The 27,129-nt window shown below is 43.0% G+C and overlaps 1 protein-coding gene across 1 annotated transcript in view; it reads left to right on the forward strand.

Annotated features, from left to right (window-relative positions):
* Nucleotides 1-26,738, forward strand: part of GALNT5 (polypeptide N-acetylgalactosaminyltransferase 5) — a 228,953-nt gene extending 202,215 nt beyond the window's left edge. The window contains exons 8-10 of the mRNA XM_086950453.1: nucleotides 29-109; nucleotides 20,242-20,403; nucleotides 22,303-26,738. Coding sequence (XP_086806579.1) covers nucleotides 29-109; nucleotides 20,242-20,403; nucleotides 22,303-22,437 — 378 coding nt within the window. The 3' untranslated portion in view covers nucleotides 22,438-26,738. The remainder of the gene's footprint in view (nucleotides 1-28; nucleotides 110-20,241; nucleotides 20,404-22,302) is intronic.
* The last annotated feature ends 391 nt before the right edge of the window (nucleotides 26,739-27,129 follow it).

Consider the following 27,129-nt stretch of genomic DNA (forward strand, 5'->3'; position numbering starts at 1 on the left):
TCTAACAAAATATCTTGGTTTCTTTCAGTTTCAAAATGTAGGCTTGGGAAAATGCCTTGCTATTAAAAACTCAACACTCTTTTTTGAAACCTGTAGTGCTGCCAATGAGGTAAGATGTTTAAACCTCTTCATTTCTATCTCAAAAATCGCCATTTGCAGGCCACTGAGATATGTTCACTGATGTGTTTTATTCAGATTTTTTTAATATGTATGGATTTATTATTAAGCTTGCGAAGTGGTTTGACCTCTTGATGCTTTAAAATATGTCCAATTATTCTACAATTTTGCTGTTAGAACAATGAATGTATAGCCATCAGAAGTAATAAGAAGGTATGTTGCAGTTTCTGTTTGAGGAAAGGGGTTTCTTAAAAGTGGAAGGCCAAGTGAATAATCCATGTTTTTTCCGAACTTGATGCACACCTAGGGTATGCTAGATTAGCCTCAGCCCAAGTGATAGGTCAGCCCAATTGTGCCCCCTGCAAGCGAGAGCTGAAGAAAGACTCCTGAGTTACAGGTGTTATCACAGCAGCATTGAGGCAGCACAATTGAGCCACAGCCAGACCTCTTAGATTTCCCACTATAAGGCATGAGCAGATAATCCAGTAGCCTTTCCAGTCCTAGATCTAGCTTTGAATTCTGTTTCTTATAGTGGAAACTGCGTAAAGGATTTCAGGACTTCTAGTCCCTCTGAACCTGGGTTACCTCTTCCTGCTGCCCAGTCAATGGACTCCCCTGATCCTGTAACGTAGGGCCCTCACATGATGTTGGATAGAATTGGGGTGATACGCACAGGGTGGTCAAAACTGTCAACTTGTTTTGTGTGTGAAATGTGTAACATTTGCAGTCCACATTTATTAATTTGCAGTCTTTTGCCTGTTTTTGGATAGCTTAAGGTGTCTTGCTTGATATATTAATTAAATTGTTAAATCAAAGCTCCTAGTTGTAAAAGTGGTATCCTGATTATGTACCGTCATCACACTACCAGCAGGGATCTCATTCAATTTAGTTTAGCATGAGGTAAAAGTCATATGCGCAGTACGGGAATAAGGGCAAATTTCACTGAGACTAATGATCTTGTGTCATATGTGTTACACTTTATATATATGCAAAGTGACCTCAAACAATGTGCCACATTAACAGCCTGAGTGCTGGGATTTGAAAACCTTTTATTATAATGTTAAAAGTAAAACAACAAGTTCCTGAGTGCAATGTGCTGTTGTTTGTAAAGTCAGGACTGTTTGAAGTTGCCAAACATAAATGTCGACACGTGGGCCCCCATTAGAAGTGGCAGTATTCCCCCTGGAGTGGTAACTCTGGGTGAAATTCCACCGCATACCACACAGTGGGCTGGTGTCTCTGGATCTGGAATTACAGAGTCCACACATTCTGGACACAGTAATCCAAGGTCTGTAAATGCTAAACCCAGTAATTCTAGGCCCACCTTCACCTGGTGCGCATTGACCACTGCAGGGACTGAGGTAATGAGTTCAGACCAGCTCTTCAGACCAGCTCTTGCTGACCCTTGCAGCACCTGGAAGAGCATACAAAACTCTCCACAGACAGGCCCCTTACTCCTTTCATCCTTAAAGCTGCCGGCTTCAGTGTGAGTACACAGCCAACACATGCAAACCCATAGGTAGAGGCTGTGGCCAGAGGCAGACTGGGCCCCCACTCAATCCAAAACATGCAAAGGGGAGCAGACTACGATCCCCACAAGCAGGCCCAGTACTTCCCTTGGCCATTCTTCCGCCCTCGCCTCTCAAGAAAGAAAAGCCTCAGGCCAATTGTTGTATGCAACTCCCCTTCACTGCACAGCACAGAGGAAGCACACAAAACTCCCACATTCGCCCCCAACCCCCCCCCCCCGAATTCCAGTCCCCCGTTCAGACCCCCAGGATATTGTGATTTTTCAATTTGCCCAAAAATCGCTAATTCTGTACTTTTGTATAAATCCCATGATTTCAAAAACGTTGCCCGCAAAATATGCTTATAAAAATAAAATCATTGTGTTCACTCTCAGTTTACTGGCTCTGTGTTCTGCTGAGCCAGTAAAAGGAGGGTGAGCAACATGTCAGCAGGTAGCAGAGGTGTTAGCTTCCTCTTCCACCGTCAACAAGAGGATCACCTTCAAACTCCTCATACACGCACACAAAGCCCTACACAACACTGGACCTACATACCTCAACAACCGACTCAACTTCTACAAACCCACCCGAAGCCTCCGCTCAGCCAACCTCGCCCTCGCCACAGTTCCTTGTATCCGGAAAACCCTCGGCGCCAGATCCTTCTCCTACCTCGCCGCCAAGACCTCAGTAGCGCCCCTACCCCCCCCCCCCGCGCCTTGAGACCTTCAAGGGTATGGAGTGTGCTTTACAAATGCAGTGATTGATTGATTGAATGTTACCTGCCTTTGAAATGCTGAGCCCCCTTCTGTTTGATTAGCCCTCAGCTGCCTCACATGTTTGTATTCCTCCTGTGGACTCTGCAGGCCATTGAAAGGTTCTCCTGCACCCCACTGCACTCCTCACCAACAACCCCTCTTGTCTCCTAATAACCCCTAACCTCCCCCATCTCTTCTCTTATTTTGTCTTCTTGTTATATATACCCTCAACCCCAGCTGCTCCCCCCCAACCAAGCTGTCCTGCACACAAAGGTTGCCTGATGCCAAAAAGAGAAGCAGTCATATTGTATTCTACTCTCTTTGGCATTAGACACCCTCCGGTAACAAGCACTGCGCTGCTGAAGACTTTGCAAAGTTACAGACTGTGACATGTGACATAGCACAGTCTCCAGAAGTGCCAGAGCACAGACCTTTAATATTTTTAATAATATTTTTGTGGCAGGCACTTTTTTTGCCCACTGCAAAAATACCACAAATTCTGAAGTTTTGGGCTACAAATGTTGCTTTTTTTGTTTCAATCTTTTTTTTATGATTGAAATGCTTCACATAAGCAACAACTGCCACAAAAAGAAAAGAGCCAAGAGTCACAGATATCACATGTGAGTTACACCTTGTTCACGAGTTCAGTGGCAAGAAAGCATTTTGATAATGACATATGCAAAGTGTTGCAGTTAGTAATGTACAGGTTGCTATCATCTCACCCTCCAGGGAGAGTTAATTATAAAGGAAACTTACAATATCTAACATAAAAAATCTTCAACAAAACTTTGATGTCATGGTGCAAAGAATAGTAGAGTGGACAAGAGGGTTGATCGTCTAGGTCCCTGTTGAGCCAGCCTCTGAGCGACCCACGTGCAGCTATAATTCTGTGGCCTTATATATGGAACAGGTTAAGGGCCCTTAGCCTTGGGGAGCATGCCGTCCGAGGAAGCCCCTCTGATAGATAACTCCCCAATGGGGACCATATGTAGTCAAAGCATTTCCTGGTATCATCCATTATGTCTGCCATGCATTCGAGCAGTTGCGCCTTCCATTGCCTCGCATGCCATTGAGTCAGGGATGGTACCTCTTGTTTTTTCCATGCAGACGCAACTGCCAATTTGGCTGTACTGAAGCATAGTCACACAACGGATCGATCCCTCTGCGTGTGGCGTTTCAGAGTTGGGTTTCTTGCCCCCAGCAATATATGTTCCAGGGTTTGAGGAATCGGGTAGACTAATATGAGCTTAATCTGGGACTGGATCTCCTTCCAAAAGGGTTGAATGAAAGGGCAGTCCCACCAGATATGCCGGAAGTCGCCCAGTAGACCGCAACCTCGCCAACATCTAGCTGGGGTGTTGGGGGAGATCCTCTGTAGTTTCTGGGGGGTATAAGTACCAATCATACAGAATTTTGTAATGCGCCTCCCTTAGGTACATTGAGCGATTGAAGTTTGTTATATCGTTATACAGACGCTCCCATTGTTTGTCCCCTTGCGGAGTACTTATCTGTGTATCCCAGAAGCCTTTGTATCGTGGGGTGGACCGTGGGGTTAGAGCCTGTATGAGAGCATGTAGATAGGAAATGCATCCCTTGGAAGTAGATCCTGATTGGGCAAACTTCTCTATGGGGAGCAGGTCTCTGGTGGCGGCCTGCCGCATCAGGGGTTGCATCACCCAATGTTTAAACTGCAGGTAGTGGAACTTCTCTTTAGTGGTCAGTGAAAATTGTTTCATGCATTCCTGGAAGGTGTGGACCTCTCCCTTATGAAATAGATGAGAACTCATAAGACAGCCTCCCTCCCACCAAGCCTCGAAGGGTCCCTCTAGCTGCGATGGGAGAATGCAGCATTAAAATGTATGGGTGTGTGTGGCGATGGGAAGGTGGTCAGCTATAATTTCCTGGTGAGATTGTCCCAGACCCGTAGTGTAGTGGATGTGGGTGTGCTGATATATGTATTGGACGGTCTGTCATGCCTGGGCCTCCATAACAGATCCCATATGGTGCGTCCCATGATCTGCCTGTCCATATGCATCTAGTGTTTCTCAGAGGTGCGCAGCGACCACTGTGTGATTACTCCCTGTTGAGCATGAGCAAGCAATAGGGCAAGCGGGTCCTCTTACCCTGCAAAATGAACTTAGAGATCATTTGTCGCAGCTCTTTGAAGAGACCTCGTTCTATGGGGATTCGTAGCCCCTGGAAGAGATAAAGCAGGCGAGGGAGTGCGTTCATCTTGATGGCATTTATCCTAGCCAACCAGGAGATATATGCAGCACTTCATCTGCCCAAGCAACTCTTTAATTGGCACTTAAGTGGGGGAAAGTTAGCCTTGTAGAGATCTGAAATGAGGGGGATGAGCTTAACTCCTAGATAGGTAATCTCTTTAGTTGTGCATGAGAATGGTGAAGCTCTCTCCACCTGCCACCTCTTCCCCGTAGACAGGGTCAGATTAAGTAAGAATGACTTGGGCAGGTTAATTTTAAATCCTGCTGCTCATTCAAACCGGGCAAGTTACCCCTGGATAGCCAGAAGGGTGGATGCTGGCTTCGTGATCGGAAGGAGCACATCGTCTGCAAAGAGCGATATCTTATGCTCATCGTGCCGAATATTACCCCTGTTATGTCTGGGTTGTTCCTAATGTTATGCGTCAAGGGTTCTATGCTTAAGGCAAAAAGGAGGGGGGACAACGGGCACCCCTGCCTCGTCCCACGAGCCAGGTTAAAAAAGGGGGAAGCAATCCTGTTGACCAGGACCTGAGATCTAAGTGAGTGATAATTGGCATGTATCATTCCTATGAAAACCTCATAGCGTCTAAGGACTCGGAACAAGAACGTCCACTCGACGGGTCAAATGCTTTCTCTGCGTCAAATGTGAGTAGAGCCGCCGGGATGTCCTTCCTTCAAGCCTTCTCTATTATGTGGATGATACGTCCCAGGTTATCATGAGTCTGCCTCCCCTTAATGAAACCTGATTGATCCGGTCGATAAGTCCTGGGAGCAATGATTTGAGGCGGGTGGCCAAGATTTTTGCTTAGATTTTGGCATCAAGATTTAAGAGGGCGATCGGGCAGTATGAGGAACAGGCTGTAGGGGCCTTGCCCGGTTTAGGAATCACTGCCACAATTGCCTCTCCCATAGAGGGGGTGACCTGTTGTGTAGAACTGATGACATTAAATAAGGTAGTTAAAAAGGGGGCAAGTTCTGGTACAAAGGTACAGTAAAAATGTGCAGTGAACCCGTCTGGCCCCGGTGCCTTCTGTAATTTAAGAGCGTCAATCGTCTTTTGTACCTCCTCAGGGGTAATGGAGTGGGCCAGATCTTCATTCACTGACTTCGAGACCTGGGGGGGAACTAAAGAGTCCAGGTAACTTTTTTGCTCCTATGCCCGTGGGTATTCCGAGGTGTAGAGATTACAATAGAAGTTTTCAATGACTTGCGCCTTCCCCTCTTCTGTTTTGTGTGAAACCCTTGCATCATCTACAATAAGTTTTACACATTCCCTTTCCTGTTTGACCCGTAGTGGGTGTGCAAGGAGTGACCCCACTTTGTATCCTCCCTCGTAGCCTGTGGCCTGTAAGCGTAGCACTGTTGGTGTAAATGGGCTGTACATTTCCTTTAAGGGCTGTAACTTTCCTCAGCGCCGTGGCCAAAGGGCTGATCTTGTGTGTATGCTCGGCAGACTGCAGTTCTTTTTCTAGCATGAGACGCTCTTCCCATTGCTGATTTTTCATGGTAGTAGCCAATTCAATGCATTTCCCCCTGATAGTTCTTTGAAAGCATCCCAGGTGGTGGCATGAGACCTACCAGGGTCCAGGGTTGTTCAGCTCAAAAAAATTCTTAATAGTTTGCCTAAGTTCATCGCGCAGCAGGCAATCCCTGCACAAATAATTGGGTAAGTACCATCGCTTTTGCTTGGGGCATGGGTCCGGCCCGGAGAGGGTAATCTCCAGAGGGGCATGATCAGACAGACAAATCGGATGTAAGTGCGTTTGCAGAATCTTGAGGAGCAGGGACTGGCTTATGAATATGTAATTGATGCAGGTGTATGTTCTGTGGGAGAAGAAGGAGTAGTCATGCAGTGTGGGATTACTGTCCCTCCATACATCTACCAAACCCAAGAGTTGAATCTGCTCTCATAATACCTTGCCGAAAGTCCCCCCAGCCGCACTGTATGGGTTAGAATTGTCCAGCCCCTGATCCCAAATGAGGTTAAAGTCTTCTAAGATAAGGAGTTCTCCCCTTGCAAAGCTCTCCAAAGTCATAAGAAAGGAGAGTATAAAGTCCTGTTGCCCCATGTTGGGTGCATAAATGACTGCAAATGTGCATAGCCTGCCCTTCAGTTCCCCTCTGACTATGACGTACCTCCCTGTTTTGTAAGCTTTGATGTCCTTCACCTGAAATGGGACCCCCAACTGAAATAGCAGTGCCACTTCATTCTGTTTGGAAGCGTGGGAGGTGCTAAAGATTAGGGGGTATGCCTTGTGTTTCAGACGGTGTTCCTCAGTTTTTTTGAGGTGTGTATCTTAAGGGGCCGCTACTTGGACATTTTGGTCAATTAAATCTTTCAACAGTCGTTGATGTATATTAGGGGAGTTGAGGACCCGGATATTCCATGTTAGGGCTCTACCTGCCATGTGTATATGGGTGTAACTCTGCCCCTACCCACAGGCCTTCTGCGCTGACTGTGTCCCCGCGTTTCCTCTCCCGTACCCTCTAGCAAACATGTTAAAAAAGCACCATGACATCGAACTAACTTAACAAAACAAAAGAAACAGTAAGAACGAGTATAGAGGATCCCCAATATAGAGGGAAGCCTCTGTATTAGAACACACTTGCAGAACATAACCTTTCCCTTTCTCTCAGCCCCCAAAACATCAACTGTTAAGGCATCCGCATGGAATTTTTTTTAAACCCTCTGTAATTGTCAAAATTCTGAGCACCCCGGATTTAGTAACCTAAGTTCTTCAATTCCGGCTACACCATAAGTGTCCAGGTGCATGCAAGTCGTCCGCTTCATCCACCCTTCCAATATGCTCTCTCCTCACCGCAGTACTGGAGGGCCTTGAGTCACTCTATGTAGACCCCCAAAGGCCCTGACACTTGGTCTGAGAGCCGTACGTAGCTGATTCAGGGCCACCTAGAGGAAAAAGAAGCAGGTCTTAAACCCCCCTAAGTCTTGTAGACTGCATGTCTTTTGCTCCACCCAACTCTCCAGTTACTCCACAAGACTTCCGAAACGAGCACCATTGTCTTTTGGTAACGATTGAACACTGGATTCAGTCCGGAGTTTTCACGTTCTCTTTTCCCACTCGTCGCTATTCGCCTTCTCCGTGACGGTCTGGCTGTCGTTCACCCCCAGAGTCCCTTCAAGGCGCTGCAAGCTCCAAACTGAGCAGGTCCGCCACCTCTGACAACTCTCTGCAGTGGTGGTGCTTGTTGTTCCACTGGAAAGTAATACCAAAAGAGTATGTCCACCGGTATCTGATTTTCTTGTCTCTGAGGAAATCTGTGACCAGGCGGAACTGCTGGCGTCGCAGGAGCGTGGCCTGGGCTACATCTTGGTAAAGCGTACATGTGGCATTCTGAAAGGTAATCTTGTCCGTGGCCCTCGCCTTTTATAGGACCATTTCCTTCACTTTGAATGAACTGAATTTTGCCAGAATGTCGGAAGGTCATTGGTTCTCCCCTGGCAGGTGCGGCCCCACTCTGTGGACTCACTCCAGCCGGATTTCCGGGCCATCCTCTCCCAGAGCTGAGGAGAAGAGGCCCACCATGAATGTCTCACAGTCTGAGATCTCACATTCCCCCTCTAATCCTCGGACTCGAATGTTGTTGCGACGTGAGCGATTTTCTAAATCTTCGCATTTGAGTGAGGTCACACTCAACTGGCTACGCAGTTGTTCGGAGCCTTCTTCGAGGGGCTTGGTACGTTCAGTTAATTCCTGGTATATTGCTTCAAAGTCAAGGGCACGTGTACCCAATGAGTCCACATCCGCTTGGATGGGCACCTCTGGGCGGAATGAGTCGAAAGAGTCCACCATATCCGCTTTATTGTCAGCCCACAAATTTTTCCTGAACTCTTGAAGGGAAGACTTGAGGTTTTCTTGTTGTAAGTGCCATTGCCGTTCACATTGGTGCCACCTCCTCTCTGGTCATCTGCAGTGAAGTAGTGGGAGACCTTGTTGTTGGGGGCCTTTTTGGGTGGCATAGGGTGATGCGCTGCTTGGTCAGCATCTGGCCACCCCCTCTTTCGTGCAGATCCACAGCACACTCACTGCAAGTGCGCAGATTCCTCTTTCGTCCCTTTGCCTACTTAGGGGGCCCTCCTGACTCCAAACGCAGTGGTTTTGAGGAGCTGCCGGCTTCAGACTGCAAAGCGGGTTGTTGGGCTGTGCTGCTGACTGGGTGCTGTGCTTTGTCTATGCGCCTTGCTGGGCACCACTTCACTGGTGCTTGCCCCTCCACCTGGTTGCAATGTGTTGGGTTTTCATTTTAGCTGGAGTCTGCTGAGCTGGCCATCTTAGGGTCAGGCATCAATCCTTTCCTCCTGCTCCCTGTTGGTGCTCCCTTGCAGCCCCACCACTGCCACGAGGCACTGTCCTGCTGATAGCATGTAGGTCTCTGTGCCGCTGAGCTCCTATGACCCTAAGAGACCCCTTAGAACTCCCATGTTCCCTCCGGCACCTGCTGATCCAATGGACAAGGACCACGTTGCCAGGCGAGATCCCCAGCTTGTGGTTTGCCTCCGCAGGCTGAACTTACCTCCTCAGAGTTTTCCCTGCCACAAGGGTGCTCCACTGCACGAATGGAGGATCAGAGGGTGTCACCCCCCCTCCTCCAGTGCGCATCGCGGCCAGTCCGGTCGGGTCCTCCGCCATCTTGCGTGACTGCAGTTCCGGGGCTGGGGCTCAGCTCATCACTACCGGGAGACCCCCAGGGGCAGAGAATCTTCTCAGCCAGCAGGTGAGCCGCGCTGGTTGAGGCGATCACTATGTTCAGGCAGCCGAAGCGGGCAAAGAGGTTGCCCCGACTCCTTAGTTACTGCTCTCGGAGCTCGCCTGGGGAAGGGTGCCATTTTCTCCTCTCCAGCCCCAATCCCTAGACCTAGAAGGAGGATCGCAGAGCTATGGTGCAGTCCCCCACAATCATTTCACCTTTGGCACAAAGTGTTCGGGGTGTCTGGTAAGAAGCTGTATGCTCTATAAAAACACAGGCCAAGGACGGAGCCGATCGGGATCACGTCCGTTCGACCATTTTAGCTGGCCACGCCCCCCAATTTAGCCTTTTTTGGCCGCAACATTTGCCACCCTAAGATGCAAAATCGAATTCGCCCTCCTGTTGCCATTTTCAGCATGTTCATATTTGTCCTCGAAATCAGGGAACGTCACATGTTAAAGAAACCAGTATTCAAAGGTTTGTCTGATTATTCACATTACTGGGACAAAACCTTTCATTCAGGAAGATTCTAGATCACCCTCCTCACCTGATACACCTGCACCAAAAAAACAGCAAACTTGTCCTGGGATCAAATAATACTAAAGATACTAGAACACATCATAAAAACAGGAGTATCTCACAGCATATATAGGACAACATGAGATGCAATAGCACCACCTAACTTCTTTATGCAGGGGGAGAGAGAGAGAAACTCTGTTTATTTAGACCGTGGTCTTTAAACAATGAGATCGAAATGCATCACATCAATATCAAAACCATACAAATCAGGCTGTTACTCTCCATGCCGCTTTCTATATGTTATACAAAATTTAAAGAGAAAAAACATTCTATGGGTAGCACAGACATAAAAATGTTAAGAAGAATTTTAAAACACATGTTATACATAATAAAACTGGAAGATATTACATTAAAAATAGGCAATTTCGATATGTTTCTCATTACAGTACTATCCGATATCTTATAGGCTTGCAATCCCTCGTAACTTAGCTTTTACTTGTATCTAACAATATAGGTTCCTTAATTTGATTTATTTTGTTGTTCCTGTGCTATGCGATTCACCTTTTTCAGAAAGTTCCCAAGTGTAATTGCTATTTCCAGATTTTCCATTCCTATCAATAAGTTTGTCGCTTGTACTCGTTGTCTTATGCCATATTTTATAAATAAAGGTCGTAAGAACCGTTTTCTCACTTCTAGACATGTCAAGCAGTCAAGTAGTATGTGCAGCATTTCACACTTGGCCCCCAAGCCACATTTACATGTACCATCTGGATATAACATTTCTGCCTTAACTCTCCCTTCCATTAGCCAAGGGATGGTGCCAATTCGGATTTTCAATATCTCCCACCTAAATGCATAATTTGGCAGGGTTTCTAAGTATGGGTACCCAGTCTCATTTTCCCATGATTCTATCATATTTACCACTGATTTTTTGTTTCTTAGATATCCTATATCCTGCCTTCTGGAGTACTCCCTTCCTTGTACTCTGAGTGCACTCTTCGTGAACTCTACATCTAGAGAATTTTGGTTTACTCCCACTTTTAGATTCCCGATTATTTCCTTTATTTTTCTTTTTGCGTCTAGTGCCCATCTTAGGTTACTGTGGCAGGGGGGCACCATGTCATTCACGTTCATCTTCCTTATAATTTTCAATATCTGTATAAGTTCCTATTGATAATTGTTGACCCTCACCTAATCTAAACTGCTGAAGACCCATGTTTAGTTAGAACACTATATCCCTTCACAATAGCCATGCCTTCTTAATTGCCATCTGATCCTGAATTGCTCTTATCCACTGATAATGCTCTATTGCTCTCAACCTAGATTTGCGATATGTAAGTATCACTACATGGTAATACTGACCAAAACCAATATTGTCTAAAAAAATAATTGAATCACTTTATTATCTACATATAGCAAACAGATTCCTAAAGAACTACTTGTTTAATTTTTAGTGAGATTTTACTACTGTCCACTGCCATGCATACTGCCATTGACTAAAAAAGAGTTGACCTAAAAACTGTGGGTTGATTGACAAAGACATTTATGAGTACAGGAACTAGCACTATCAGGCGGAGTCTTTTATGTACTTGCAATTGCCTTCGTCTATCTGCTTCGCAATGTCCAACTCCCTGTTAGTAAAAGTGCACAGAGGATACAGTTCTGTCCATTTGTTCTTACTGTATATGAATATTCCTTGTTTATTCCCATTTCAGTCCAACTTTAGATGTTTTGGAATTATTTCACAAAGGCATATAGGAATATATAAAAGGCTACTACAGGAGTACTACTTTACCTACTCCAAAATGTCTCTGTGAATAAGATCCACTGAATCGAAATACAAACACTGTATAGATTGGAAGGCTGCTCTGAATGTCAGAAGATGCTTGGTGTGCAAGAAAAACAAAACAGCAAATACACGCATCTTCAACATTTCCCTTGGGTTCGTGAAAGGACAAACATTTCCTCATATCTAAGCAATCTTCCACATAAAATAGCACTGAATGGTTCAGATCTGTAGTTGGAAATTATGTAACAATTTATCATAATATAAGTTAACATGTCTGCACAAGATATAAGGTATAATGTACCTACTGCCGTACATTATAACGATATTGCAAGTCACTGAGGAGTTCTATAACCACATAGAGGAACTAGGCAGAAGGACTCTGAGATGCTTATCATGTGCACCACGAGGTACTTTATCCAATATAGTATGTCGCCACACCATCACCTTTCCCACAAACCACTTAAACGCATGGTGTGCACCTCTTCTATATGAAGGAGGGAGCATGTTTGCAGGCATGAAGAATGAAAATAAAAACCTCTGGTGTATAATTAAATACATTAAACACGTTAGATATTAATTTGCAAACAAATACTGGAAAATGTTCAATATTTGTCAGGTTTAAAAAATAATAATAATTTAAAAGCTGCAGTAGCTCATAAACCATATCCTGTATTGTATGTTCCTGACTTGGAGGGCTGCTTCATCAATCTGGCGGGACTCAGTAGCACTCCTTACTTGGTTGAACCAATGATTACCTGGAGGTTTAAATATGAATTTCTGGTGGCCCTTTGGTGAATTTGTTGGGGCCTTCCTTGTCCTTATATAAAATTTCAGCATGGAGGCTTTGGAATCTAATGATTAATTCACTAGGCCCAGTTCAAAGCCTTGAGCTTAAGCCACATGCATATCGTGGTTGTTGGAAGATTTTTTTATAAGAACTCCAATTGATTTTCTGCAAGGCCGGGTCTAGAGTCCCTGTGTAAGTATGGTGGCCATATTGTAACTATGGGAGAATTTTCACCTTCATTCCCCTTAGGACAGGGGCTGTCTAGGGGCTACTTAATAGTAATTTTGATTGACCAACCCCACACTTAATGGTGAGACCTTTCTTTTTGAGAGCTCTCCCTTGTGCCACCGGAGTGCCGTTTCCGCTGAACGACACACCCATGTAATTGTACTTCCTCATTGTACTAATTGTCTTCCTTTACAAGTGTCAGGTCACATTCTTTTTGTTCTGATATCTCCCAAAGAATATGACTTTTGTTTTGTCATGATTTACCTCGAGATAGTTGACCATGTTGAATGTGTTCACTGTCTTTAATGCCCATTGTATACCAGTTTTTTTGGTGTGATCCATGATCACAATATTGTTCGCATACTGTATTATTTGCAGATTGGTATTTCCTAGTTTGGGAGGAACCAGACAGACAGACTTCAAAGATTTCCCTAAAGCAGCAGTGTAAAGAATAATCAGCGGGGGAGCTAAAACTCAGCCCTGCTTTAGGCTTCAATTGGTGTTGATTGTACAACTAACAAAGCTGAGCCTAGTTTTCACTCAATCTCATGTCTCTGTGTATGATGAGATTACAGCTCTTATCAGCATTTGGGGTATACCCCAAGCATTAAGCTTCTTCCAAATGATTGGCCGGTCAACCCGTTCAAATGCTGCGCTGTAATCGATGAAACAGCAGAAGAGAGGTAAGTTATTCTTTTGAACGGTTTGATGTCACAGTAAGTATAACGCTAGAATGTTGTCCACTGTTAATACCTCGGCCCAGATGCCACATTGAACAAGCATTCACAATGCAATAGGTCTCACAATTGCGTGTTTTTGAGCTGTTGGCATTGTAAATGGCAATGCCTTTTATAATAGTAAAAGGCAATGTCATGTACAATACCAATAGTTCAAAGTTTTGCAAAAACAATACCTATTGTATTGCAGAGCGCAGTTTTAAACTTGAAAATACAAGTTGCATCGTTTTTTTGCAAGGTATGTCATAGACATTGGGTTACTGGTTCACTGGAGTATGTGCCCTGGTCATGCAGCAACCGCAATCCTAGTCAGGGTAAGAGGCAGGCCAACCCTAACTTAACCTGTGCTCACCCTTTGGTAGCTTGCACAGATCAGTCAGGCTAAACTTACAGGCAATGTGTAAAGTATTGTGCAACACTTCAAGCAGTAAGTCATGGATTATGCGGTGCAGAGTCGAGGTGCCGCATCAGTTCGTATGAGTCACGAAGCTGCGATGTGGTGGCTGGGGGTCATTGTCAGAAATGCGCTGCACCATCAGTGATGTGCCAGTTCCAAAGATTTGAAGGAAATGCGCACCTTCTGTACCGGGCCCAATATATGCAACAGCAGCAATGTGTTGGATCCGCTTGAGGATGTGCCACTCAGCCAAGGAGATGTGTCAGTGCAGCTAGAGGATGCACCGCTCAGCAGAGAAGATGTGTCAGTTCTTCTATTATGCTCCTCAGGCCCACTTCCAAGGTTCCAGTACTGGGGTTGCATCACTTGGCAGGGTAGACTCACAGATGGCAGAATACAGCTGGAGTTGCAAGGTTGTTCGATGCCTGTTATGTCCCTAAGGCTTCAGATCAAGAGGCCATACACTAGCCCTTGGAATCACTCTGGCTTTTGCATTCAAGAAATGCAGGACCATTCCTTCTCGCCCAGACAAAGAGGGCAGAAGGCAGCAAGTCATCAGAGCAGGGCAGCAGTTCATCCGGAGCAGTAGTCCAGCAGAGTGGCTGTCCTTCAGCAGCACAGCAGTTCTTCCTTATTTTTTTTTTTTTTTTTTTTTATAGAGCGCAAACTTGACCCGTTAGGGTATCAGAGCGCTTTACAGGGGATCACATTAGGCAAGGAATCACATAAAGGGTAGAGGACATGTATATACAATTTACCTTTAAATAACTCCAGATAAGACCCAAGATTTCTTGATGATGTACCTCGGTATTCCGAAGGGAGTCGCTAGTCGGTAGTTGGTCAAGGTCTTTGTGTTGGTAGGAGGCAGCATTTAGGAGAGGAATTTACCCATAAGGATGGTTTTGGCCTCCTTTTTGAAACGTGCCAGAGAGGGGATTCTTCTGATTGCTTATGGGAGAGAGTTCCATATTCTTGGAGCGGATCCAGAGAAAGCCCGGTTAAATGTTTTTTTTTCCCGGAACCGTGCAGGTTGGAGTAAGAGGTCTCTGGCCGACCGGGAGTTTCTGATTCTGCCAGATACCACCAGTTTCTGTGCGAGATAAGCAGGGGAGTTTGAGTATAAGGCCTTGTGTGTAATGCAAGCCAGTTTGAGTTGTATTCTGGCCTCGAGGGGAAGCCAGTTCAATGCTTTCAGGTGTGGAGTTATATGGTCACATTTTTTTGAGCTTGTAAGAAGTTTGGCGGCAGCATTAAGGCAGGCTTTTAAGGGTGCCAGGGAGATCTTGAGTAAACTAGAGAGGGTGGAGCAGTCATATTCCAGTCTGGAGATTACTAGCACTTGGACTGCACTTTTTAGGTCGGTGTGTCAAGGAAGGGTTTCAGTTTCCAGAGGTAGATCAAGTGGAATCTGGCTGATTTGGCCATCGAGTTGATGTGGTCTTGCATGTTCAACTTGCAGTCAAGGGTTATTCCCAGAGATTTTGCTGAGTCCACGATGGTCGGTGGGCAATCTAGGGCTGTGATAGGTATCTTTGTCTCTGGATTGTTTTTTGGTGGGGAAATTAAGAGAAATTCTGTTTTTTTTAGCGTTGAGCTTCAGTTGATTGGAGGTGAGCCAATTGATGGTTGATTTCAGGGCCTCATTCAGGGAGAGAATATTCTCGAGAGAGGAGGCTTTGAGGGTGCCATCAGCATACATGTGGTGGGAGATATTTGCTGAGCGTAATACTTCGGCAAGTGGTTCGAGGTAAAGGTTGAAGAGGGTAGGGGACAGGGTTGATCCTTGGGGGACTCAGACTTTGACCGGAGAGGGAGCAGAAAGGTTGCCGTTGATTAGGAATCGCTGCGATCAGTTTTGGAGGAAGGATCTAAACCATTCTAGAACAGAGCCATTCAAACCCATCCTGAGTTTGAGGCATTCAATTAGTTTTTCGTGGTTGACTGTGTCGAAGGCCGAGGATAGATCTAGCAGGATTAGAAGGCATGTTTTCCCTTGGTCGAAAGCTTGGAGGGAATCGTCAACAATGTGGAGCATGGTTGTTTCAGTACTGAGCCCAGGTCTGAATACAGATTGGAAGTCATTGAGAAGGTGGAAGTTGTTGATGTGTTGACTTAGTTGCTGTTGTACAGACTTCTCCAACACTTTGGCTAAGAGGGGGATGCTGGAGATAGGTCTGAAATTGTCTGGAATAGCTGGGTCCAGCAACAGCTTTTTAAAAATGGGGAGGACTTGGCTGGCTTTCAGAGAGTCAGGAATGGAACTCTGCTGGAGGGAGGTGTTAATTATTACAGTCCAGCTAGGAATAATGGATTGGGCGACGGCCACTAGACAGTTGGAGGGAAGCGGGTCGTTGAATTGGTTATCGGTTTTAGGGACGATAGTATTTTAGATACGAAGTCTTCGTCGTAGAGGTTGACGTCAGTCCAGAGTACTTGATTCTTAGGTGAAGTCTGTGGGGGCATCTCAGGAGGAGGGTGCATGCCAGGAAGGGATAGAGAGTATGTGGCGGCACTAAGTTCATTTTCTAAGGCTGTGACTTTGTCAGCAAAAAAGGAAGAGAATTCCCCCGATGATATTAAAGACTTGGGTGTTTTTTTCGAGGTTTTGACCAGTTTATTGGATTGGTGTTTGACCAGATTGAAGAGCTTGCGAGACCTGTTCTTGGCGTTCTCTAGCTACGATCTGAAAAATTATTTTTTAGAGTTAAGGATGTTCTTGTTGTAGGCAGTTCTGGCCTGAAGTGTAAGATGTGCGGCGGAGGGGTGCTGTCTCCAGATTCATTCGGATTGCTGGAGGCATCTCCTCTCATTGTTGAGGGGCCCAGTGAACCAGGGGATTGTGTCTTTTGTTTGGGTTCTTTTTAGCTTTAGTGGGGCTAGTTCATCCATGATGTTCGAGATAGTTGCAGAGTAGTGATTATTGAGATCATTGACCGTTGAGAAATGTGAGGGGGGGAGGTCAGATTTGCAGCGAGCCTTCAGTTCATTGTGGTCTAGGTTTCTAGTGTCTCTAATACAGCGTTTAGGAATCACTGGTTGTGGTGCCCTTATCTTGTGGGTGCCAGGTAGTAGGAATGCTATGGCGTGGTGGTCAGACCAGTCACACGGGTCTATAGAGATAAGCTTGACTGTTGATTCCTTTTGAGATGATCCAGTCTAGGGTGGCCCCTTTCGAGTGTGTTGGGAGTGAACAGGCTTGGGTCAGGGCTTGACCGGACAGGAGGTCTTTGATGGTGTTGACCTGAGAGTCCTTGGAGTCATTCCAATGCAGGTTGAAATTGACCAGGACGATATCTTTAGAGTTCGAGGAGAACTTAGCAGTAAAAAGTTCCATGAGTTGGTCAGTGAAGAAGTCTTTCATGACAGGGGATGATAGATGATGTGTAACTTTCACAAAAGAGTGAAGTTGCTACAAATGGAGAGTGCAAGGTATTCGAAAGAGTCGGTAGAATCCGCCAGGAGTTCTGTGGCTCTGAGATTGGAGCGGTAGATGCAGGTGATGCCTCCTCCTTTCTTGTTAGATTGCCTTTCCAGTCTAGCAATGTTGTAGCCGGGAGGGATTAATAGGTCAAGGCATGGAGAGGATGAGTCATTGAGCCATGATTCTGTTAGAATAGCAAAGTCTTAGTTTTTGTTCATGATGAGTGCAGCAATGTCAACGGCGTGCTTAAACGTCGATCGGCAGTTGATTTAGAGGCCAGAGAGGAATCAGGGGGAGTGTCAGGAGTTAGGGTGGACAAGTGTACCGGCGCTAGGTTGCTCTTGACCACACTTCTGTCGCGGAAAGTAGCCGATCTGTTGGTGTTAATAGAGACTGTGCAGATGGCATGTTCGGTTCTGGTGTCTAGCAGGCAAAGGGTCATTGGGGCAGAGTTGTAGTCGCTGAGGATGGCAAGTATTTCCTCTTCAGTGGGGTCTAGTGAGCTAGGGGTGGCATGTGTAGAGTTGTAGGAGAGGGTGAGAGCTAGGGAACTGAAGTGGTGGTGTCTGAGGTCTAGTATGTATACCCAGTAGTGCCTTTGAAGTGGGGAGACTTTAAAGATAAGTCTTTGAAGTGCACAGATATCCTGTCCTGGCTCCAGATCCACTGCAGTGGGGTTTGAGGCCCTTTGTGTGGGGATAGGACACCACCGATTCAGTTGTAAGTGAGACTTAATAAAGCTCCTCCCTCCCACACTACCCGGATGGCCTATCAAGTCACACCTAAGCTCCTGTTGTGTGTGGCTGTCTAGGGGAAATACACAAAATACAGCTGTCACAAACCCCAGACATCTGATCAGAGACCGACAGCAGGCACCATATTGCTACAGTAAGAAAATGCCCACATTCTAAAAGTGCTACGCGAACAAATGATGGATGGAATGCTGAATAAATCATACATTCACCCCCAGTCAGGAGATCTGGGTAAAATCCATTGATCTTCTGCTTACCATGCTACCTCAGTTTAGACCCAGCCATATGCAAATCAGTCTTGACCCTGTGCCTCATGGGAGCAGTCCAGACCGAATTGCCAAGCTAGGTCCTCCCTGGACCAGAAGCAAGCATCTTGGGACCGGTTTCTGGGTATTACCCTTCATCAGCCAGGCTAACTTGAATCCAGTGGCATAGTGAGCAAGGTACTCACATCTGGCATACCCATCCCACTTAGAGTGAAAAGTGCTACGCAAACAAAAGATGGACGGAATGCTGAATAAATCATACATTCACACCCAGTCAAGAGATCTGGGTTAAATCCATCGTTCTTTCTAAAAGTGACATTTTCAGAATTGCAATATAAAATCTGATTTCACCATGAATTTGGATTTTACATTTGAATTCCAGAGGCACCAAACTTGATCCAGTTGCATCTTCCCATTTTGAAATTAATACTACATGTCCTGCTTTTTATACACATTGCACCCTGCCCTCTGGCTCTCCAGGCCCTACCTTAGGGCTGACTTATATGTTTAAAAAAGGAAGGTTTGGGCCTTGCAAGAGAATTAACTTGCTAGGTTGACACAGCAGCTTGAAACTGAACACAAAGGCCTGCAATGGCAGTACGGAGACATGTTTAAAGTGCTAATTAATTGGATGGTGCATTCAGTGCTGCAGGCCCACTAATAGCATTTAATTTACATGCTCTGGGCACAGGTAGTACACATCACTATGTAATTATAAGTCAATTAAATATGCCAGTTGTGGATATGCCAATCAACCCATGTTTAGGGGAGTGAGCTTAAGCAATTTAGCACTGGTTAGCAGTGGTACAGTGTGCAAATTCCTAAGGCCAACAGCAGCAAAGTTCAGCAAAAGTGACGGCAGGAAGGCAAAAGGTTTGGGGACGACCACCCTTTTAGGCTGTCAGGTCTAACAACATGGAAGACTGCATGCATTTGTACATGCTGCAGGCAATGTTTGTAGTAATAGCAGAGGAATCAACAGTAAAACCCAGCCCCTAGCACCATAAGCAGGCCCACCACTAGCCCAAAAAACAGCCCATACACCGATCTGTCAGACCAACCCTTCAGGCACTCCCACATTGGCCTTAAGCCCAGTCCAACCCTGATGAAAAGTGTGCGTACCAATAGGTTATCTATTAATCATTTTAAAATAAAACTGGTTCAATTAGCTGGCCAGCCTCTGAATACTATGGAAAATATTGTAAGGTCCTAGACCTCAGTGGGGTATATAACTATGTTATATACATACTCCATTGTGTTTAAACCTTTTTTTAATACTAATGACCAGTTATTCTTTATGTTGTGCATTTTCATTTGCCTGATTTAATTAATGGTTTGTAATGCATAAACGTGACACTTTGTTTCAAAATTTGACTATATTTTTGGTTCTGGTGTTAGCTAAGGCCTTTTGATTGTACCAAAAATATGTGTGTGTGTGTGTGTGGATGTGTGTGTAGTTTACTTTTTGACAGCCCTCTTCATCGAATGGTTTGCTGTTGTGTCGTTCACATTTTTTTTTCGCCCACTATAGCATACAGCATGGGACAATGGGTCACCTCTTCAGCAGATGACTAATTTCATTGTAGATGATGTCATATTGCCTTTTCACAAGGAGCACATCCACACACAGTGCCAGGGACCACTATGACACTACGGCAAAGCATGTGTCTGCTCTTAGCTACTGTTTCTAATTTTTTTTTTAGAGTGACGAGACCCAGCAGCTTTCTCAGCAATAAAGTTTTATAAAACCATCACAAAAAAGTACTGACAAAGCCAAAAAGCTGGCAACTGAAAGATATATGGGGTTTACAAATGCTTGTTTAGTTTTTGTATCAGTGTAAGAAAAGATCATCTTCTAAATACCATTAACCCGATACTGAAATGTATATGTCTGGCAATGCTATGTAGGCAAATATAGTGTAGCTCAGTAAGTAGTTAAATCCGTTGCACAAATAAAATGTATTACACAGATACCTAGCAAACTGAAGCAACAAATTAGCATCACTGTTTTCTTGTATTTTTTTTAACAGAACCAACAGTTCAACTATACTTGGTTAAGACTGATTAAACAGGGAGACATCTGCTTAGCACCAAGGCATGGAGCCGACAGTCTTGGGCTGTTTCATTGTGCTAATTCAAGCAACATCATTAAATGGCTTCATAAGTCTTTAATAACCTCTCAACCACTTCTGGTGAGTATATACCTTGTTCATCACAGTAGCCATTTTTGTAAAATCAAATGTTTATACGTTTCATAATAGTGACATTGTCTTCAACTGTCTATGAAATGTATAGATACCTCTTGGCCTTGACACTCAAAGGCCTCCATCAATTGTTATGTGAGGTAATGTTTTGAAGCCTGATTTAGATCTCAATGGATGGATTACTCCATCACAAAGGTGACGGATTTACGTCTGCCGAATTATGAATTCCATTACATCCTATGCGAGTAACCCATCAACCGTGATCTAAATCAGGCACTTGGTAGTTAGAAGGAGGTGAATATTACCAAATTAAATACTGTCATGAGAAGTTTGGAAAGTGGGAATGAGAAATAGAAGTTGTAGAGATATATAATTACCTTGGTATGAACATAAACTGCTAAAATATTGAACCATCGAGGTAGCCATACTCACAAAGGTAAATTTGCCCATAAACATTTATTAAGCAACAAATGTAATTGTTTGTGCCTTCCCGGAATTCTTAACGGGATTCCTGACTAGTGTATTCCTATTTTCATTGAGCAGAGGTATCCACCATGAAAGGGGAGTTCTCCACCCTAGGAAATCCCACTCAGAGCATGGTAAACGGACATTCCAAAGGTGCTGTTAGCCTTGGAAGCTTGCAACCATCCAATAACATTTAAAGATTTGGACATTCACAAACTCTTCTCGTTCCCATTTCGATTCACGGAACAGTTTTAATTTCTTTTCAGGTACAGAGTGGGATTGAAATGGATCGCCTTTAGATCTGGAAGGGGGGTATATATTCCCCATGGATTAAAAAATTTGCATATGTGCGGGGATCCTATTCCCACTGTGTAGAGTTCTTCACTATAGAGAAATTGTTACAATGGGAATAGGATCCTGTTGCGAATGTCACATGACCTTACACGTATTATAGAAGGAAACTCTTTCCTGGCACAGCTTTCCATGCAAATTCCTGTTTGCAAATTCTGAGAATGTTTCCATAATTCCATCTGAATCAGACTCCTGCATGAGCAGAGAAGGATGTGAATATTATTTTTAAGGAAAGTTTAGCAAATGTAGTTTTTGTGGAAAAGAGACAATTGTGCGTTACTCCTTCATGGTAACATCAGCCAATTCCACCCTCAACACAATACCCCTATACTAGCCTAAAAAGTCTAACTCCATCAAAGACGTTGGCTGCTTCCCCTACAGTAAAGTCTTACAATTGTCATTTTGTTGTTGCTGAGGTGCTAAAGGAGGCAAGTGACATGACTTGGGACCAAGTCTCTTGATGTTCTACACTATCTCGGTTAGTCATCCTCCTGTGCGTGGGAACAGTGCCTTCACAGGGCTGTGTGTGATGAGATGTCACTGAGAAAGAGGCAAGAAGAACCCTCATCCCACTGCAAACAGTGCTACATGCCACAATGTTTTAACTCACCTTTACATTGACTGCCGGTGCAGAGTTGTATGGATCTAAACACAACCCACTGGGACCTTTTTAATCCTGGTTTCATGCTGAGCCTGGGCAGAGGAATACTGTCAGAATAATGACCGTGGGTCTCCTGGCTGAGTGCCAGCAATGAGAGTCTGAAAAAAATGACAAAAGCAACAATCTAAAAAGTATTTTTATATTTATATATTTGATAATAAGGTTAAATATAAGTTCGTGTATTGTGACTCTCAAAATATGTGTTTGTATTTTCGTACCCACACAGAATTAATACTCAGCTATTTGAGTTTTTATTAAATACATTTTGTAATCATCCCTAACTTCCTAAATTGGATTTCAACGTAAAAAATGAATTTACTGATTTTTGGGGATTTCTCATGAGCTGCAGCTCTTCAATTAAGGTATTCACTATAACCATAATATCTCCTGTTTCTTTTCATTCAATTCAGATGGATCACATAGTTTTGGAGCACACCTCATTCTGCTTAGAAGTGGACCATCTTCACAGAGCCCTCCGAATAAGTACATGTGACTCATCAAATCATTACCAGAAGTGGAAATTTGGAAATTATCTTGTTCAATGAGGAGAACTACGATCAGACTGGGCCAGCAATATGCAGTGCAGACAAATGAGAAATTTTCCAGAAGGCAGTCATAGAAACATATTTTGGATATGAACTACTGTTAAAAATGATGAACGATTACAATAGTATGTATCTAAAGTGCCTTCGGTTCACTGGAATCTGTTCAAGTTCCTTCACGTGTCTGACCCAGAGAACTAATAATACAAAAACCTGCTGTATTATTTCTTTCATGGTCTGAAGGTGTTCATTGTGTGAAAACTTCACTGTGTTATTTGTACAAGGCTCATATGATTCACTGTAAAATACTGTAAATCGGAGTAGATAACGTTGAGATATGAATGCATATTTTTTAAGGTGAGAAGTAACTCATTTGATTTCCTTTCTGTTACGCTGGGCCATCTTTGTTCACAGGTTCTCATCAGGGTGGAAAAAGCAACCTTAAAATGTATCTGAGAATTTAAAAAACATGAGGCTAAAATTAAAGGGATCTATGGTAAGTGGATGAATGGGCACATATGTTTAAGTTAGTTGTTATCTGGCACAAACTTCAGTGGTATGAAACTGACAGGAAAACATGCAATATGGAAAATACTTCGGGGTTCTCTGGGAAATGTGAATTTCACCGTCATAATGACAGCTCGTAAACCGCTCTTTTGAGTTCACCATTGTCAGGACTACTAGAATTATGCAAAAATGAAGGGCCGAACTATTTGGCAAGGTTATCTAAATTATGCAGTAAGCAATACAACGTATGCCGTACATTTTCTGACAGTTATTAGTTTCTTCCATTTGAGCTGGAAATAACACTTTTTATTGTAAGCTGCAAAAGATCCAAAATATGTCCATAAAATCAATAGTTATTCAGCCAGAGAATTGTATAACTCTACTGAACCTCAACTATGTCCGTTGTTTTAACATCAATTTATTCATCAACGTAAACACAAGCTAAACACGCTAATTCCAATCAATACCTATTGTTAGTTACACTTTTGAAGAAACCAGCCTTTTCAATTAAACTACTCCAAAATAAACGTGCTATAGAAAGTACATAATGGGTGATATATGTAATAAGGCTCTACACTGGCATCTCGGAGGTTCTGTGACATTTACAAATTATCTCTCTCTTTCTCTAGAATAGATAGATAGATAGACGGATAGATGGATGGATGGATAGATAGATAGATAGATAGATAGATAGATAGATAGATAGATAGATAGATAGATAGATAGATAGATAGATAGATAGATAGATAGATAGATAGATAGATAGATCGATAGATTATATGCTCAAGTGCCCACAACAAGCCTGAAAGTATGCACTATTGATACTGATGCATCTCAAAGTTGGCAGTTGCCAATATATTTTTATATACATAATGGTATTGTCTTCAAGAATAGATTATTGGGCTGTGAGATGTGTATTTAGTTTTTTTATAAAATATCAGGCCTTTCAAATATAACATTATTTCAATTTGTGTGATGTACTCACCATTATCCAGATAGGGAGCAATATATCTTTGACATCATTTGGCCTCACATAACAAGAGAAGTTGGTATTAAAACAAATGTAGGATTTGCATTTGATATAGGTTGTGAGCTGGACTCTACATATCACAATACATTAACATGTTTGGTTTCCGTATTATTTAATAAAGGATATTCGCCAGCATTTGAAATACACTCTTCCTGACCCGTCATAACAATTTGGAATATTATTGACAGTCGTCACTTTCACTTGGCAGTGCAGCACAAGCCCAGTCAGTGCATCTGACCCTGATTGATTTGAAATCACTCAGTGAGTTTATTATAGAGTTGTTATAACGGCTGTAGGGAAGGCAGGGACTCTTCAAATATCACATCAGATTTACAAAGGGGACCCAAGAGGGCACTCTTTTAGTGGGAATATTGGGTTCGTCACCATAAGTAGGTACATTTTCAGGGATGCAATAATATACATTTTCACAATAAAGTTGGATGCTTGTCTTTGGTTTGAAAACCAGAAACCAGAAGTGATATAAAGTGTACAATTCTAACTCTAGAAAGGAAAATGATTAACTTGAAGGGAAGATATTGAAATTCTGTCCCTAGTATCACACTTGCAGGTTCGTGGTTTTTTTCACACCATGTGGTGGCTGCAATCATTATCCCCACATATTCATAGTGAATTAGAACTGTCTCCAATGTGCTGGCACGATACTGCTCTCAAATAATGTTCTTAGGATGTCTAATAACACTTATCTATATCTATTTAAAATCCTCAAACTAGAGATGTCTGTGAATAGTATCCTGTGCTCGCTATGCCACCAGATTCAAGCTAGCCTGGCTGATGAGGAGTGAAACCCCGAAACCGGTCCCAGGATGCTTGTTTCTGGTCCAGGGAGGACCTGGCTTGGAAGTTCGGGCTGGACTGTTTCCATGGGGCGCAGGGTCAAGACTGTTCTGCATATGGCTGGGTCTAATGTGGAATTGCGGGGCGTTCTAAAAACAATGGATTAAATACAGATCTGTGACTGGGGTGAATGTTTCATTAGTTCAGCATTCCGTCTATCATCTGTTCTTTTGTCATGAGAATAGTATTGTTCATTCATAGTGCATGTAGAATACCCGTGAGCCAAATGATGCTAGCAGAGGGCTGTCAATGGTTGACCACAAGGGCCAGGACAATGTCATATTTCCATGATAATCACTGACAGTGTAAGTGATACCCATCTAGAGTTATTGGTTTTAATGCATCATATGCAGATATGATGAAATTGTGGCATTGATCCATCACTTGTTGTCAAGTGATCAAAGGCATTTAAAGACCTTTTATCACATATTAATATTTCTTTGCTACTGAATTCCATTTCCTTAATGCCAAATTACACCATTGTATCTCAGTTGCAGCTTTCTGATTTATGTCTTGTTGATAAGTTAACGATTACCAAAATCTAAAACAGACAAACACCTGTTTGGTTGCTATGGAAAAGCTATCAAATCCTATGTGTATCTCCATTGGGGATATTGAGAATACTCTGGCTGTGACTCGGCCCTTGCTTTACTGTGTTTGGTTTCAAGTGGTACATTCTGTTAATTTATTCTAATTGAGTGAAATATGACCATGGTGAAAGGTGTGCATTTAATAGCCATGTAACATAATGCAATCCAAAGCTATGACATGGAGTAGCTTAGTATGATACTCCAATAGCATCAATAGCACAATAATTTTCTGTATCCATGGGTGCTCCCAGCATGACGTTTAGCAGACATGAGCCAGGAACCAGGGATAAAAACTGTCCTGTTTTCAAAGATGATTAGATTGGTAACTGATATCATATTTCAGTCATTCGCCATGTAATACAAGAATATCCTTTAAGATACACCTGAAAGAAGAATATTGATGCCTATCTAATGAAAGAACCGTGTATCCATTCAGTTTCATCAACAAACCATTCCCGAGCTTATATGAACATATTTTAACAATATAAGCTTTACTGGAAGAGCCACTTGAACAGTTACATATGGCATCTACTGTTTCTAGATACATCTTGTCGGTATTTGAACATTGGTCTATGGTACAGATGTTCATAAGAATAAAATAAGGGAGAATCAACAGGTGAGGTAAAAATAAAAAATGAATTCAATAAACACCATTAGACATGAAAGATCATTTTCAAATCTAAAACCCCATATAGCAACAAGTACATATAGCAGAAACAATTTGGAGCTGCTAACATTGAATTTCGCAAACCGGGAAGGACCTCTGTTGACTGTGACACAGTAACTTTAAATACTCTTTTGAGAGTGGTAATGTCATTGTAAAAACGTGTTTATTATTGTTAATTAGCTTTGCTACTGTGAGCGCCATTTTGTCATCTCAGCACTAGTTTTGCATCATTCTAATTTTAAGGCCTCTGCATCCATTGCTGAATTTAAAAGCCCTTTGTTAAGACAACATTGGATCTGCTACTTTTAAAAATATTCTTTGCAACCAATATTCAAGTTTTTTTTATTAACTTAAGAGATCACATTTGTGTTCCCATATTTAAAACCCTTCTCTTTCATCTCCTACATCGCAAATGTACTTTATTTGATTGTAATCATGGTACTTTAGATGTTTTTCTGTCAAGGCCTTAATGATTTATAGAAGTATGGTTTATTAGGAAAACATAAGTGATACATGTGTATTTGAAGGATAGAAATGACGATCTATTACATTGTGTAATATATGCTTTCATTGTTATGTTAACTTACAAGATGTACAAATTTGTAAATGTGAAGAAATATGTTATAAAGTAAGATGTAAAGTTTGTTGACGTTAATTTTAATGTGTTCTTTATTGAAGGGGTTGCTAAACAGAGAGTTAAAAGGAAAACTAGCTATTCGGTCTATAAACTGTCTATTTTCGTAGCTGTGATCATATCCAGCATATTTACAGGTTAAAATCTTACATGTTCACATAAGGGGAACAGTGATGAGAAACCTCAGGTATGCAATACTTTCCTTGCAGAATTCAGTATGTTTGTGTGGTTGTTTTACTGTAGTATCACTTTTTTCAAAAGTGACCTGCACCTATATGGACTATTGTGATATTGTCAAGTTAGGAGTAAATGGATAGATCTAGATAATATTTGTCAAGATAAGTAAATGTGGATTTAAGAATAATAAATCTAGTGTTAACTTTATATTCTTAACTTGACAATATTGTGGTAG

The sequence above is a fragment of the Lissotriton vulgaris genome, unplaced genomic scaffold, assembly GCF_964263255.1.
Source record: "Lissotriton vulgaris unplaced genomic scaffold, aLisVul1.2 SCAFFOLD_796, whole genome shotgun sequence".
Classification (NCBI taxonomy): domain Eukaryota; kingdom Metazoa; phylum Chordata; class Amphibia; order Caudata; family Salamandridae; genus Lissotriton; species Lissotriton vulgaris.